At 51.3% G+C, this 12,756-nt stretch overlaps 4 protein-coding genes across 4 annotated transcripts; 2 read left to right on the top strand and 2 right to left on the bottom strand.

Moving 5' to 3' along the window:
* Positions 1–774: 774 nt before the first annotated feature.
* BDP81DRAFT_445045 (recombination protein rad52) lies at positions 775–2,435 on the top strand (the record flags this gene model as incomplete). The annotated part of the gene is made up of 3 exons (XM_060591901.1): positions 775–782; positions 836–1,491; positions 1,549–2,435. The coding sequence occupies 3 exons, from the start codon at positions 775–777 to the stop codon at positions 2,433–2,435; spliced, it is 1,551 nt and encodes a 516-aa protein (XP_060450177.1).
* Positions 2,436–3,204: 769 nt separating this feature from the next.
* BDP81DRAFT_309115 (uncharacterized protein) lies at positions 3,205–4,395 on the bottom strand (the record flags this gene model as incomplete). Its single annotated transcript, XM_060583522.1, has 1 exon — positions 3,205–4,395. A coding segment is annotated over one exon (1,191 nt), but the record flags the coding sequence as incomplete, so codon positions are not given.
* A 3,638-nt stretch (positions 4,396–8,033) lies between these two features.
* Positions 8,034–8,424, bottom strand: BDP81DRAFT_415044 (uncharacterized protein). Its single transcript, XM_060589416.1, has 2 exons — positions 8,339–8,424; positions 8,034–8,272 (listed from the first exon to the last, which is right to left on the bottom strand). Exons 1-2 carry the CDS (start codon positions 8,344–8,346, stop codon positions 8,041–8,043), a joined length of 240 nt encoding a protein of 79 aa, XP_060450175.1. The 5' UTR covers positions 8,347–8,424; the 3' UTR covers positions 8,034–8,040.
* Positions 8,425–9,369: 945 nt separating this feature from the next.
* On the top strand, positions 9,370–10,284 carry BDP81DRAFT_496810 (uncharacterized protein; the record flags this gene model as incomplete). The annotated part of the gene is made up of 1 exon (XM_060595439.1): positions 9,370–10,284. A coding segment is annotated over exon 1 (671 nt), but the record flags the coding sequence as incomplete, so codon positions are not given.
* Positions 10,285–12,756: the final 2,472 nt, after the last annotated feature.

Below are 12,756 nucleotides of genomic sequence, written 5' to 3'. Positions count from 1 at the left end.
GTATCGTGTGTTGTGTGTCGTGTGGTTTGAGCAGTAGACTAAACCCTTCTCGATAAGTTGGCCTAGAGTCAAGAAAGGGCTGAAACTCGTCAGAGATGCACGTCTCTCGCTGGTGGTGATGAGATTGGATCCTCTCCTCCCCTTTCGCCGATTACGAGATGACCCTCCAACCTTGCGGGCATTTGGGATGCACCTGACATTGGCCGCGCCCGCTTTGCTCCCACACACACTGTTTGGCTGCTCCAGGGTTGCTCCAGGAAAATAAAGCTTTCGAACCTCGTTATGGCGGCAGATGGCGGGGTAGGTTTGTGGAGGCTCTTACTCCAACCGTTCGCTGTTCGGACGACAGCGGCACTGAACTCTGCTTGTTAAGGTGCCTAGGTCCCTCCCTTTCCCCCCCGCCCGCTTTCTTTTCAGGTACTGCTGCCGCTGAAAGTACCTGCTGAAACCCCCGGGGGCTAGGCCTCAGCCCTCCAGGTCCCGTCAGGTACGGGTAGCTCCAGCAAATGTTAGTGGGGGCTTATCTCATGTGTCACGGCCACATGACTACCCGTCATTGCTGCCTCCCGCGCTCGACTCGACGCGTCAAGGCAGGCGTGGATGTGAACGCGCGCCGCTTCTGTTGCACATCACTTCTTTTAGGCAGAGAGCCCATACCAGCTCTGCCCACGTCGTCCAACCTTCCTCCTTGAAGGATCTTGTTCCAGATTTCAAAGCCGCATCGAGCATTATAATACCCCGAAATTGTGTAAAAGAGACTTCCTGTTCGACAAGATGCCCGCGTATGTTTGCCACTTTCCAGACGCGTCTCGTCCGCTGACACACTCCGAAATAGCCCGGGCGATCAGCACAGCATCGTGGTGAACCCTTTCGAGGAGCCACAGAAACGAATGAGCGAGTACACGGCACAGGAAATCGCGACTTTGCAAAGTCGTCTCGAGAAGCAGCTCGGCCCCGAATACCTATCCTCACGCGCCGGTCCCTCAGGCCAAAAGGTTCACTACATCACCGCCGAGAAGTGCATTGCTCTCGCCAATGAGGTATTTGGCTTCAATGGCTGGTCCTCGTCCATCCAGAATATCCAGGTCGACTTTGTCGACGAGCACCCGCAGACGATGAGGATCAGTCTTGGACTCTCTGTGATTATCAGGGTGACGCTCCGCGACGGCACGTTTCACGAGGATATTGGGTATGGACACATTGAGAACTGCAAGGGCAAGGCCGCAGCGTTTGAAAAGGCGAAAAAGGAGGGCACCACAGACGCGTTGAAGAGGGCGTTGAGGAACTTTGGCAATGTGTTGGGCAACTGCATCTACGACAAGGATTACCTCGCCAGGGTGATCAAGATGAAGGTTGAGCCGAAAAGGTTCCACGAGGACGACTTGCACAGACAGCGTGACTTCGTCGTTAAGAAGGTGGAGGAGAAGGCACCACCAGCACCACCAGTGAAACTAGAGGTCACGGAATCGCTTGAGGATCTGATGGGTGAAGGTAGGAAGCCTCTGGCGTTGCTGATGGGGCGCAGAGCTATCTCACTGACATGACTAGACTTTGACGATGTAGACTTCGCCATTTCCGAAGGCGAACATCCCGACGAAGTCGCTCTCCCGCCAACAACGAACGGTACCTCGAACAGTAGAGCTGCGAGCGTTGCCCCAGCGCCGGTACCTCAACACATGCAAGCACCGTCTCGACAAATGGGCAGGAGCACGTCAGCAGGAAACTTGGGAAACAATGGAAATCAGCGAACACCCCAGACACCGAATCAAGCACAATCACGACCGGGCCCTCCAACAGGCTACGGTAACAGACCTCAGCCACCTAATCAACCCCGCGCACCCACGAACCCGTCAGGCCCATCCGCTCCGTCCGCTCCCACAGCAAACGCCAATATGACAACGCCAGGGCAGGCCGGCAATGCCGCCGCCGAACCAGTCGGCTTCTTCTCTGCACGTGCTGTACAGCAAATCCCAGAATCTGCTCTGCAGGGGAACAATGCTGACGCCTCCATGTTGCTGCCAGCCGGCCAACAAGTCTTCAATCCAAAGGCAGAGAGCCCATCCATACGAAAGACCCCCGGCATAGACCACTCGAGCTCCAAGCCGCTCGCTAGATCTGGTCAACACGTCCCGCCCACCCCATCGCAACAACCATCTACCTCTGGCTTCACGCCGGTGAGACCGGGTAATGCCGGCCCGGGAGGAGGGGCCGGTATGCCTCACCCTCAGTTCAGCCAGAGTCGCCGCATCGGAGCTCCTGGTGGCGCTGGTAGTCCTTTGGCCAACCGCAATTCGTATCGACCGCCGACTATGAAGCGTCCTTTGCAGCAGGACGGCGCCGGACGACCGGCCCTCGCTGATGTTTCGAATAACGGGACGTCGGGCAACCCTCCTGGCACACCTGGAGCAGACCCAAAACGCCAGAAGATGGCTTGAGATTACACGATATTGCCGTAATCAAGCGTGGTTATTAGATTGCTTTGGCCCGGAGCTTTGGAGTCTGTCTTGCTAGGTCGTATGGGTGGCATAATTATGTACGGAGTTTCTGGGGCTGGGCTGATCGATGTCTGGCCATGGCGCCCTAGACACTATTATGGAACATTATGAGCTAGTTTCCTCTATTCTCCCGCCCTTGCAGTGCCCTTTGACATAACTCCTATAAGGCCTGCAGACAACAAGTGCGCTCCAATATCGGCTCCAATAAGGTACAAATGGTTAGCAAATTGTTTACGAAATTGTCATTTGCTAACGAAGATAGATAAGTGGCTTACAGCAGAGCCAGTGGGAGCTTTATAATTCGCCATTTGGCTCTTCCGGGTCAACCTTGACGAATACTTTCCAACTTTACTAAGGAACGTGGCATCACTAAGAGCAACGCCAATACCAGTTGTCATGGACTTTCCTCAGTCGCTAGTCGTGGTCAAGGACTCAAGGTCACGTCAGGAGGTATTCTGAGGTTCCCAACGAAAACAACACATAGGGCGGAATATGGAGGGTTATATTAAGAACTAAAGAGATATCGGTAGAACGATAGCGTTTTTCCGTTTTGTCCTCAGCATTGAGGGGGCTTTTGAAGAGGGCGCAAATTGCGACCAGTCTGCAGATTTCTGAACAAAAGAGACTTCCTCTAATCCAATCAGTCGCAACAACATGGGCCAGTTTGATCGAAATCTGTACCCCTTTCACTACAACTTATTCCTGGAGCTTAAGATCGGAACGGGCTGTGGATCTTGCCATCGGTAGCTCCGATCTGAACGGTCAAGTCACCCAGAGTGAAAGTGTAGAAGGGCTGGTCGACGTCACGGGCGGTGGGCTGAGACAGGGAGAGTCTCTCGACCGGCTGCTTGTACCCGTCCTTGCGGACGATGGCGAAGGCGTCGGTGGAGTTGATTTTGACGGGCCAGTTGAAGGGGGTAGTGCCGAGGCGGAGGGTTCCGATCTTGACGGGGCCGAAATCGAAGAAGCCTAGACTGCGGATGGTCGCCGTCTTGTTGTCGCCGATGCTCGCGGTGACGCGGACGTTGGCGAGCTGGTAGGGGTTCTCGGCGCTCAGGAGCTGGGCGGAGGGGTATTGCTTCTTGATGATGTCGAGGCCTGCGTTGACGATGTCGTCCCAGGAGATGAGGACGATCTTGGAGTTCTTGTCTCCGGACTTTGCAATGTCGGATTCGGTGGTGTCGTCTGTGGCCTTGGAGGCCTGGTTGACGGAGAAGAGGGCCAGGGGGTTGAGGGTCTCGGTGGAGGTGGGCGGCTTGATGATGACCTTGTGGACTGCGCGGTAGGCGAAGGGTGGGAGGTTCTGCGAGACGTAGACGTCGACCTCGGTGTCGCCGGTCTGCAGGGGGTCGAAGGTCCACTCGATCTGGTTGTCGACGATGTGGGCGTTGGTCAGCTTCAGGAAGCGGTCGTCGAAGGTGATGTCGACGCTGCCTCCCTTGCCTGTGAACTGGTCATTCTGGAGAACTGTGACGGGCTTGCCGAGCTTGGTGATGATGGGCTCCGTGGGGGGGATGAGCTTAAATTTGGGGGCTTCGGAGCTAGCTGTCACGTTGGAGGCCGTTTGGGCGCTGCTGTTGTTGTTGCTGCTGGAGCCATCCTTCAACAGGGGCTGGATCTTGACCTTGTATTCGGCGCCCTCGGCGCCCTTGATGAGCACGAAGCCGGAAGGGAAGACGCGGCTGGGCAGCTCGATGTTGAAAGTGTTTACAACATCGTAGGGTTGGGTTCCCTGGGTGACGGGGCCAACCCATCCCTGGACTTCGAAGAGAAGGCCACCGAGGAACGGAAGCCGCTTGAACTCGATGCCCGTGGTGATGTGGATAGCATTGCCCCGGGCTCTGAGGATGAGTTGCTTGCTGTCGTTGTCGTACCAAGCTTGAAGGCCTTGCTGGGTGATTGGGACCGGAGAGAGGTGCTGAGAGGCCTAGGGGGCTGCTGGGAGGAAGACATGGTGATGAATTTGGGAGTTGTCTTTCGACTGAGCGAAGCAAACTGTTCAAGTGCTTAGTTTGATGATTGGAGTAGATGTTTGAGAGTGAAGCGGATGATGATGAGCAAGAAAGAGTGTTGGATTCACAGGTTCTCATCTCTACTCTTATACTCGAAGCCAAGAAGTATCTCCATGCTCAAAAGCATAAGATTCAGTAAGTCCTCTGCTCACTCCAGCCTTCGCCGACTCTTGGAATGAATTCGTGGTCTCGATTCCCCAATGCGGTCGAATACCAGCACATCACCAAGCCCAAAAAGCAGCAAAGGCGTTCAGCTTCTCGTCCCGAGCATGTTGAGCCATTCACGTTGCCGTAGCTGCGTGCCACTTAGAGTTCCACGATGTCTCTCCTGCTGCGGCTTCTGGGCCTTCAAGGCTCAGGGAGCTGCATTTGCCCATCATGCCATTTCATGACGCCTTTTTCCGCGATGCCGCCTCAGCTCAAACGGGAACGGGGTCAGTTGATCGTGAGAATCCTAAGAATTTTGACAATGTCCGCCGGATTAAGACTAGAAGCAGGCGGGGTAACCCATCCCGCGTGGTTAACCGTCGTGCCGTCTACGAAGTGCGTGCCGTCCAGTGTCTCAGGCGTTTCTCAGCCGCACGATGTTGTTCTAGGGTAACTTGATTCGCAGCTAAAGGGCGGCAAGGCAGGTGCCCCGCGCGTGGCCCGGTCCGTGGTCCTGCATGTTGATGTTTACGGTAGCCCGGAACACGATGAAAACATTCCTGGCGGGGGATTTTGTGGCGTTTCAAAGGGTCCAGCTGAGATACCTTTGCCCTTTTCTTTTTGTTCTCGACCCTGCAAACATTCGCTCGCTCAATGCTGTGTGAGGGAATGCGGGATGGCGAATGCGTCTTATGAGGCCATTCTGAGTACAGATGGGGCTTATGGCGAGGGAATTCTGTTCTTAATGGCAAAGTTTTGCAAGCCACTCAACGGATGAAGGGATGGCTACTGCATCAACACGAGTAGAGCCGGCAGGTGATGCAGCCAGGAAAAATTGCGCATCTAGACCAACTTTTTCGCCGGCATAAGTTGGTATGTGGTCGGTGGCGTCTGCAAAACGTGTGGTTTTTGGTGTAGGTGAGCATGCCGTTCGTGTGTTAGATTCCTGCCGTATCTAAGTACGAGTGGCGGTGAGAGTTGAATGTGAATAGTGACAGAATACTACGAGCTTCATATAATTAGGGCTGGCGATGCTCGGGCTGCATGATAATTGAGGGCATCGTGCCAAGTCTCGGGAAGGGCAATGGAAAGGACGCATCGTGACATACTGTCTTGGGCGCATATTTCCTGCTGCCATTAATTTGCCACACGACTGCAAATGAGAGTGGCTGCTTTCTGAAACCTACATGCCATTGAACAATGTTGGTAGTCTTTGCATGCATTTCAAGCTGGGAGTAGTCAAGATCGTACAAGATTCCCTCTGTGCAGGTGCTGTTCAACATTACAGTATTTCGCTAACAAAATCGTTCTGCTTGCTACATGACCAAGAAGGTGAGCACGTATATTTCTTGTCAAGCTTGCTAAACGCTGAGCGTAGTGCAAAATGTGAGATGTACCTCAAACTTTTCTTTCCGTAGCTCATCTGTGTAATTCCTCCTTTTCAACCTTCAACTGAGGGATGGGATATAGCCAATTACACCCCACTCGAGATAGCCAAAGCGAAGGATGAGGTACTCTCATGAGAAATTCATCGGCCATCATTTCCTCTTAAAAATGGGTGTCTGCTGTATCTACAGATATGTGGCTGTGAGCCTGTGATCGAATTGATAAATAGAAAAATACCAATTGCGAAACTAGGAGGCAATATAAAGGGTGTGCTGCCTCGGAGTAATGTGTGATCTCAAGTTCCTCTACATGATGGCAGGGGAAAGCACTCTGCCATAGAGATATAGTCTGCCAAGTGACGACTGTTTCTCGGATTTTGTTATGAGCCCAGCCCTCGTGTGGCCACGTAGAGGTGGTTTCTGTATATAGAATCTAAGCTGACGAGAAGAGATTTACAAGCGAAGCTTCCGCGGAGGTGGAGCGTAGGCGTAATAGAGCCCGCGCGGTCAATCGTGGCAAAATATCCGGGCGCTGGCCCGGATCCACTAATCGGGTCCAGCCCGTAACAGATTTTCACTCTTATGTGTTTACTCAAACGGCTAAGAGGGCAAGCCTGTCTGGAGCGTGCACTTGGTGTTATCACGTTGCTTGTTAAAGACATTGCTCTTTTCACATGCATTCGTTCACGGCTATAAGCGTACACTTAGATGGGCCATAACTGAGGATTTGAGTTCTACTGACTTCTTTATCCAGAACGGCCCGTTTCCGTACCTTGAAATGTGTTAGTGATTAGAAATGTGACTTGGCCACTGAAGCCCTAAATTCTTCGTCGCCTTCGTTTCTTCTGTGCCCGCCCGCCAACATAACGAGATCATATAATGGAAACATAATATCATGTGTACAAGGAGCTCAAATTACTGTGTGATTCAACTGTATGCTGTCCCAGGGCTTGCGCAGTCCAAAATACAATGTTAATCGCAGAGAAATGGCCTGTTAAGCATCGTGATAGAATGAGATCTTTAAGAGGCTTAATTGAAAGATATCTCATGGTGACAAAGACTTCATAAGGTATTTAGACCTTCATTTTCCCTCTCTTCATAGCAAGAGAGGCCCATTTGTCTCATCATCTTCCACCATCTACGCAACTGACCATAGTCGCTGACGATTACGAGAATGTCGTCTAACTGTTGGAACAGCAAAGGCTGATAAGGAGTAATAGGCAGGTACCATGGGCTGGCTGGCACCTGCCCTGGGCGAAGTGGGACAACTGGCTTAGTCATCACGGCCGGATAAAGGTGGGGCAACCACACAGGCCGTCACTACCTACTTCGACCGACTCCTGCCTACAATGTAAGATAGAACAACAACAAGAAGAACAAGCAATAGGATCACCAACAGACGAGTGATAATTGCTACCACTATTTGTCGTATACTACCCCGTGAACCAACACTAACAATATCTTGAAGAACAAAGATTCTTGTCCTACAATCACTTTGTACCATGAATTCTTCATGTTATCGCAATCAGGAGGGACACCCTTGATGGAATATCGGTCGGCTATAGATCCTTGAGACAGGACACTGGACATGCATGATGGCGGAGAGGGCACTACATGATTACTAGAGGGTTTTGTTAGGCGTCTCGAGTAAAGTGATGAGAACGTGAAAATATTAGCTTTATCTCTGCTGAGATTTTGCAAAAGAATAATGCGTTGAATGATTGAAGCGAATTCCAGTTCTCAATGAGCTTGTATGCTGCCTGGGCCTCTTCCATCTTGTCATATTGCATCAAGCATGAGGATCCAGGAGGCACACAAATTGTCCTCTCACACTACAATCGTGGGCCATTGCAGAGTTTTGGTGTACAAGGATGATTAATTGGTGGTTGGACATACCTCATGAGGCCGGTGTTCTGCAAATAACACTCTTTAGACATTGTGACAAACTTGAAACGTCTGAAAATGATCTTTTCTCATACAGACGAAGTAGTGGTATACACGTTAGCTGGGCAAGGCCTTTCGGCCTGTATGAAGCCTGATGATAGTAATTATATCTAACTCCGTAGTGGTATGTGGAAGGAGGAAGTTGAGGCCTAAGATTTCTCCGTTGGGTGTAAATAGGACGAATGGCTGTTTGAACGGCCCAGACCACCATCCAAAGCCACATCTCCTGCCAATATTCCAAGCTGAAGAGCAAGTGTCATTGGAGCGCCAGAAGACGTAGTCGAACATACTGCAAAGGGTTCATATCAGTAGGTACAAGTCACATTGATCTTCAGAGTTGCCAGATTTGTCATACGTAATCATTGCCCTTGAAAGGCATCAACCTCCATCCCCGAATTCTGTAAGCCCCTAGATCATGGAAACTTTGGCAGTTGCAAAACATCGAAGTGGTAACATTCTTATGTACGAAGTACGGGAGGAGTCGGTTTGCGTCGGACCCCACTAATTACAAGGCAAATGTGTCGATAGCCTTGGAATCCCTTATTGGTTGGTAGGCAGCTCCTGGTTATAATTATGGGATCGCTGCGCCGCAGGTAGTACTGGACGCAAGCATGTGCAGAAAGAGGCATTGATTGGGCATCAAGCTTTTTGATAGAGTTGTTGGTATTCCTTTCACAGGGAATTTGGTTCGAACCGTAGGGTCCTGGGGTGACGAAGTATCAATATCTCTGTATTGATTGATTCTGCGTAAGGAGTAGAAGGGAGATTCCAACCGGAGGTTGGGTGGGTAGTCGAGGTCTAATTGTACTCCGTCGAGGTGGCCCATGCTCTGCCCTTACTCGCGGTCGAATTGGACTTCCAATCCGACAAGAGTCAAAAGATCTTTGCCCGGATAAATTGTTCCCGGTTCCCTTGGGGAATATCTATGTAGGCGCATGTCGCATGTGATTTGTTGTACGCTTACGACGCAGCCTCACGCGCTTGTCATTTTCGTGGCTTCCTCGTTTCCTTATCTTGACCTTGTCTCTGGCCTCCTCGCCCAAGGTGACGAGTTCCAAAACGTCGGCTTACCCAATGGAAGCCGGATGCCCTTTTCTCGACGTGGTACTGTTGGATCTCTGAGCAGTCGGCAGAAAAGATGGATCTGGAAGGCGGTATGGGCACATACAACGGCCCTTTCACTTATATACCACTTCTGGGAGATCGTGGGCTCTGCCCACAATCTCCTCCTTCCACCTCCAGACGCAGCAATAATAGACCATTATTGACACTTCGTTCCAACCGTACGGTTGCCCTGCTGACTTATATACCAACAGGTACCAGACTATCCACATGGATCAACGCCAGTCCCTCCTAGAGACCACCAGTGCGAAGAGGGGCGCATATGAAGACAGGACGAGAGACGAGGGATCCAACCTCGACAAGCGCCAGAAAGTGCGGCACAGCAAAAATGTCGAAGACCGCTTGACGCAAGGTTTTGAAGGAGATATCAGGCTTCGTCACACCGACTATACTGTTGGATGGATATGCGCACTTCCGATCGAAATGGCCGCAGGGCGCGCCATGTTGGATCGAATCCACGAAGACCTACCCACGAGAGGCAACGATACGAACGCTTACATCTTGGGGAATGTTGGCAAGCACAATATTGCCATGGCTTGCTTGCCTGCTGGCCAATATGCGCCGGACTTTTGAGTCCATTCGAATTAGACTGATGGTTGGAATCGGCGGCGGCGTACCCGGCAACATCAATATTCGACTCGGGGACGTTGTAGTCTGTGATAAGGTACTGCAGTACGACTTGGGCAAGATTATTACGGGTAACCGTGTCCAGCGAACTGGGACTGCTCGCGTCCCTCCCCAAATTCTTCTCAACGCAGTCTCCAAGCTGAGAGCGATCCATGAGACCAGACCGAGTGAAATTCCCGCCATCTTGCAAGACATGCATAAGCGCCACCACAACATGGCTGAATATGTTTGTCCTAGCTTGGACGAGGACCGATTGTTCCGCGCGACCTACGATCATGAAGGCTCAAATAATTGCAAGAACTGTAGCCTTGCTGAAATACAACATCGAGATAGAAGGGCAACGTGTCACCAAAGAATCCACTTTGGCGGTATTGCATCCGGCAACCAGGTTGGGAAATGCGGCAGGACCCGAGATGCATTGGCCAAGGAACTAAAAAAATTGTGTTTTGAAATGGAAGCTGCTGGCTTGATGGATAATTTTCCTTGCCTAGTAATAAAAGGACGTGCCGGGCGCAATGCCGACATGGTCTATACTAATCTAAACTATATTACAGGCTACCGTCTTTACCTAACGTTCCTGTTCAATGACTCGGGTAAATTTCGGAAAAGAAATTGGTCTCCTCTATCCGTTCGTATAGAAGAGAGGCTCCCTTAGCAGAACCTAACAAGAAATCAATGCTTGCTTTAGCCATATGTTGGCGGAGGTAGCGCGAGTCCAGGAGGAAGAGAGCCTATTGAAGGCCCTAAATCTAGCCTGGCTACTTCCTGTGCTCTGGGAGTATAGTCTAGCCGCGACTGCGAGGTTGTCGAGGCAGATGTGGACGTTATCTGCCATACGAGCCGTAGGAGCCCGGGTGGCTTCCATCAGGCCGTGATACGCAGCATGTGCCTCCGCGTCATACACCTCAGTTTGGGAGCCGAGTGGTTCGGATCCGCGGAAGATCTGCCGTGTAGCTTGGTACCCTACCCAGCCTGCTCCGGCGGAGGTGCTGCTGCCGTCCGACATCTGGGACCCGTCAGTGTAGACAACAATGTCCCGCTTGGAGAAAGTTGCCATCCTGCCTGCAAAGGAGAGGGCCTGTTCTTCTTTGGTCTTATTAGGTTCGTAGCCGACCCTGGCGAGGGCTGTCTGCCAGTCCGCTAGTTGCTCCCAAGGGGGGAGTTCTAACGGATCGATGTATTCGGTATTTTTGCTTACGAGGCTTGCCATTCGTCGTAGCCGTGAGTCTGGTCCTGATTTGTCCCTGAGTCTCGTTCGGAGAGGGTGTCGCTCGTCCAGACGATGGATTCTGGTGGACGCTGTGTGGAGCTTCGCGTCCAGTATCACCTCTGCTGGGGGTAGAGCCGCCTCGCGCTATAGGATCGGTACAGGCGTAGTTCTGTATACGGGGACCATCGCTCTAATGGCTTTGGTTTGCGTCGCGTCTAGTTGGTATAGTAGACTACCAACCCCGTTTAAGATAGTACGTCCATTCTTTATCCGGCTCTTGCCGGGCCACCATACTTTAGATGCATAGTACTAAGTAGGTAATACACAAGAGGTAATCGCTCGACAAAGTAAGTACGCAGGCGCGCCCCAGACAGTGTTCCTTAGTCCCCGTAGTCCATTAACTACTTAGTATGCTTTTACGGAGAGGTTTCTTACGTGACTCTTGAATATGAGTTTACGGTCGAAGTGAACGCCGAGCCAGCGTAGAAAAGAGCCTTCTTTAATAGCCTAAACTATATAATACCTCCCATCCGGTAAACCTACTATGATTAATAGGTTTCCGTCTTTTCGTCTCTTAGTAAAGTAGATCAGTTCGGACTTATCGAGGTCAAAAGTAATTCCTTCTATCGCGCCCCATCCTAAGGATTCTTTCCATTCCTTAATTAGAATGTCACAGTTATTCTCTAGTGATATTAAGCTTACCAAGATAGCGACGTCATCGGCGTAGCCAAAACGAAATCGCTTCCTTCCTAAGCGAGCTATACCTAGCTTAAAAAAAGGTTCGATATAGAGCATAAACAGAATAGGAGACACGGGTAAGCCTTATAGTAGTCCGCATTCAAGACCGAAGACGTCTCCTACCTCCCCATCAAGTCTTATTCTAGCTCTCCTTCCGGTAACAAAGCTTAAGACCTAGCGTACGAGGTTCTCCGGCCATCCTTATTCGCAGAGGCGTCGGACCAGTCGTCCTAGGAGCACGGCGTCGAAAGCCCCTTTTATATCGAGCATAAGCATAGAGGTAACCAGGCCTCTTTGCCAGGCGCACTCGATATCGTGGATGGCCGCTACGATAAGGTCGCTACAAGAGCGAAGAGGGAGTGCTCCAAACTATTAATCGTGCAGAACACGATATTTAACTACGATCCAGGCAAGTCGTCTAGCGATAAGTCTCTCCAAGCCTTTTCCGAGGACGGCCAAGAGCGCAATTAGCCTATAGGAGCGCGGGAGTGTCTTATCTCTTTTTCCCGGTTTTGCTAGGATCACGAGAGTTGCTTGTTTAAAACTGTTGGAATAGGCCTACATTAGGCAGCAGGAGGTTGCTGCCGCGGTCCGTTCCAGCCACGGTGGTCCGTGTGGCTCAGCCACACGAGGGTGGTATACCCCAGACTTCCTGCCGCCGCTGGCACCTGGTTAGACTTCCACTGAAGAACAACAAGAACAAGCAATATCACCACTACAGTCGGTGATCGTTGCTACCCACGATACTCGAGTATTTTCCTTTTCCACCTGTGAATCCAACACTGATCAGTGGTTAACCTCACAGTAACCACTACTGCGATATACTGCAGATCAGCAAGGTATTACAGAAGAGACTGTTGCGACGCCTCACCACGGGATCCCTTCAGTGCTAATCACGAAATCGCCGGCCCTCCACAACCCGCATTATCGTCAACCTTTCTTCCGCAACTACGTTGCCGTTGATAAGGGCGTCTATCACGCTGTCGTCGATCGACCTCGCAGCCGAATACCCTTCCGTACGACAAGTGCCGTTGGAGAAGTCCGTTGCTCATCACGATAATTCAACTTCGTCAACT

The sequence above is a fragment of the Colletotrichum phormii genome, assembly GCF_030913505.1.
Source record: "Colletotrichum phormii strain CBS 102054 chromosome Unknown BDP81scaffold_2, whole genome shotgun sequence".
In the NCBI taxonomy this organism is placed as follows: Eukaryota; Fungi; Ascomycota; class Sordariomycetes; order Glomerellales; family Glomerellaceae; genus Colletotrichum; species Colletotrichum phormii.
Note: the sequence above shows the minus strand (reverse complement) of the source record. Positions and strands in the feature narration are given on the sequence as shown.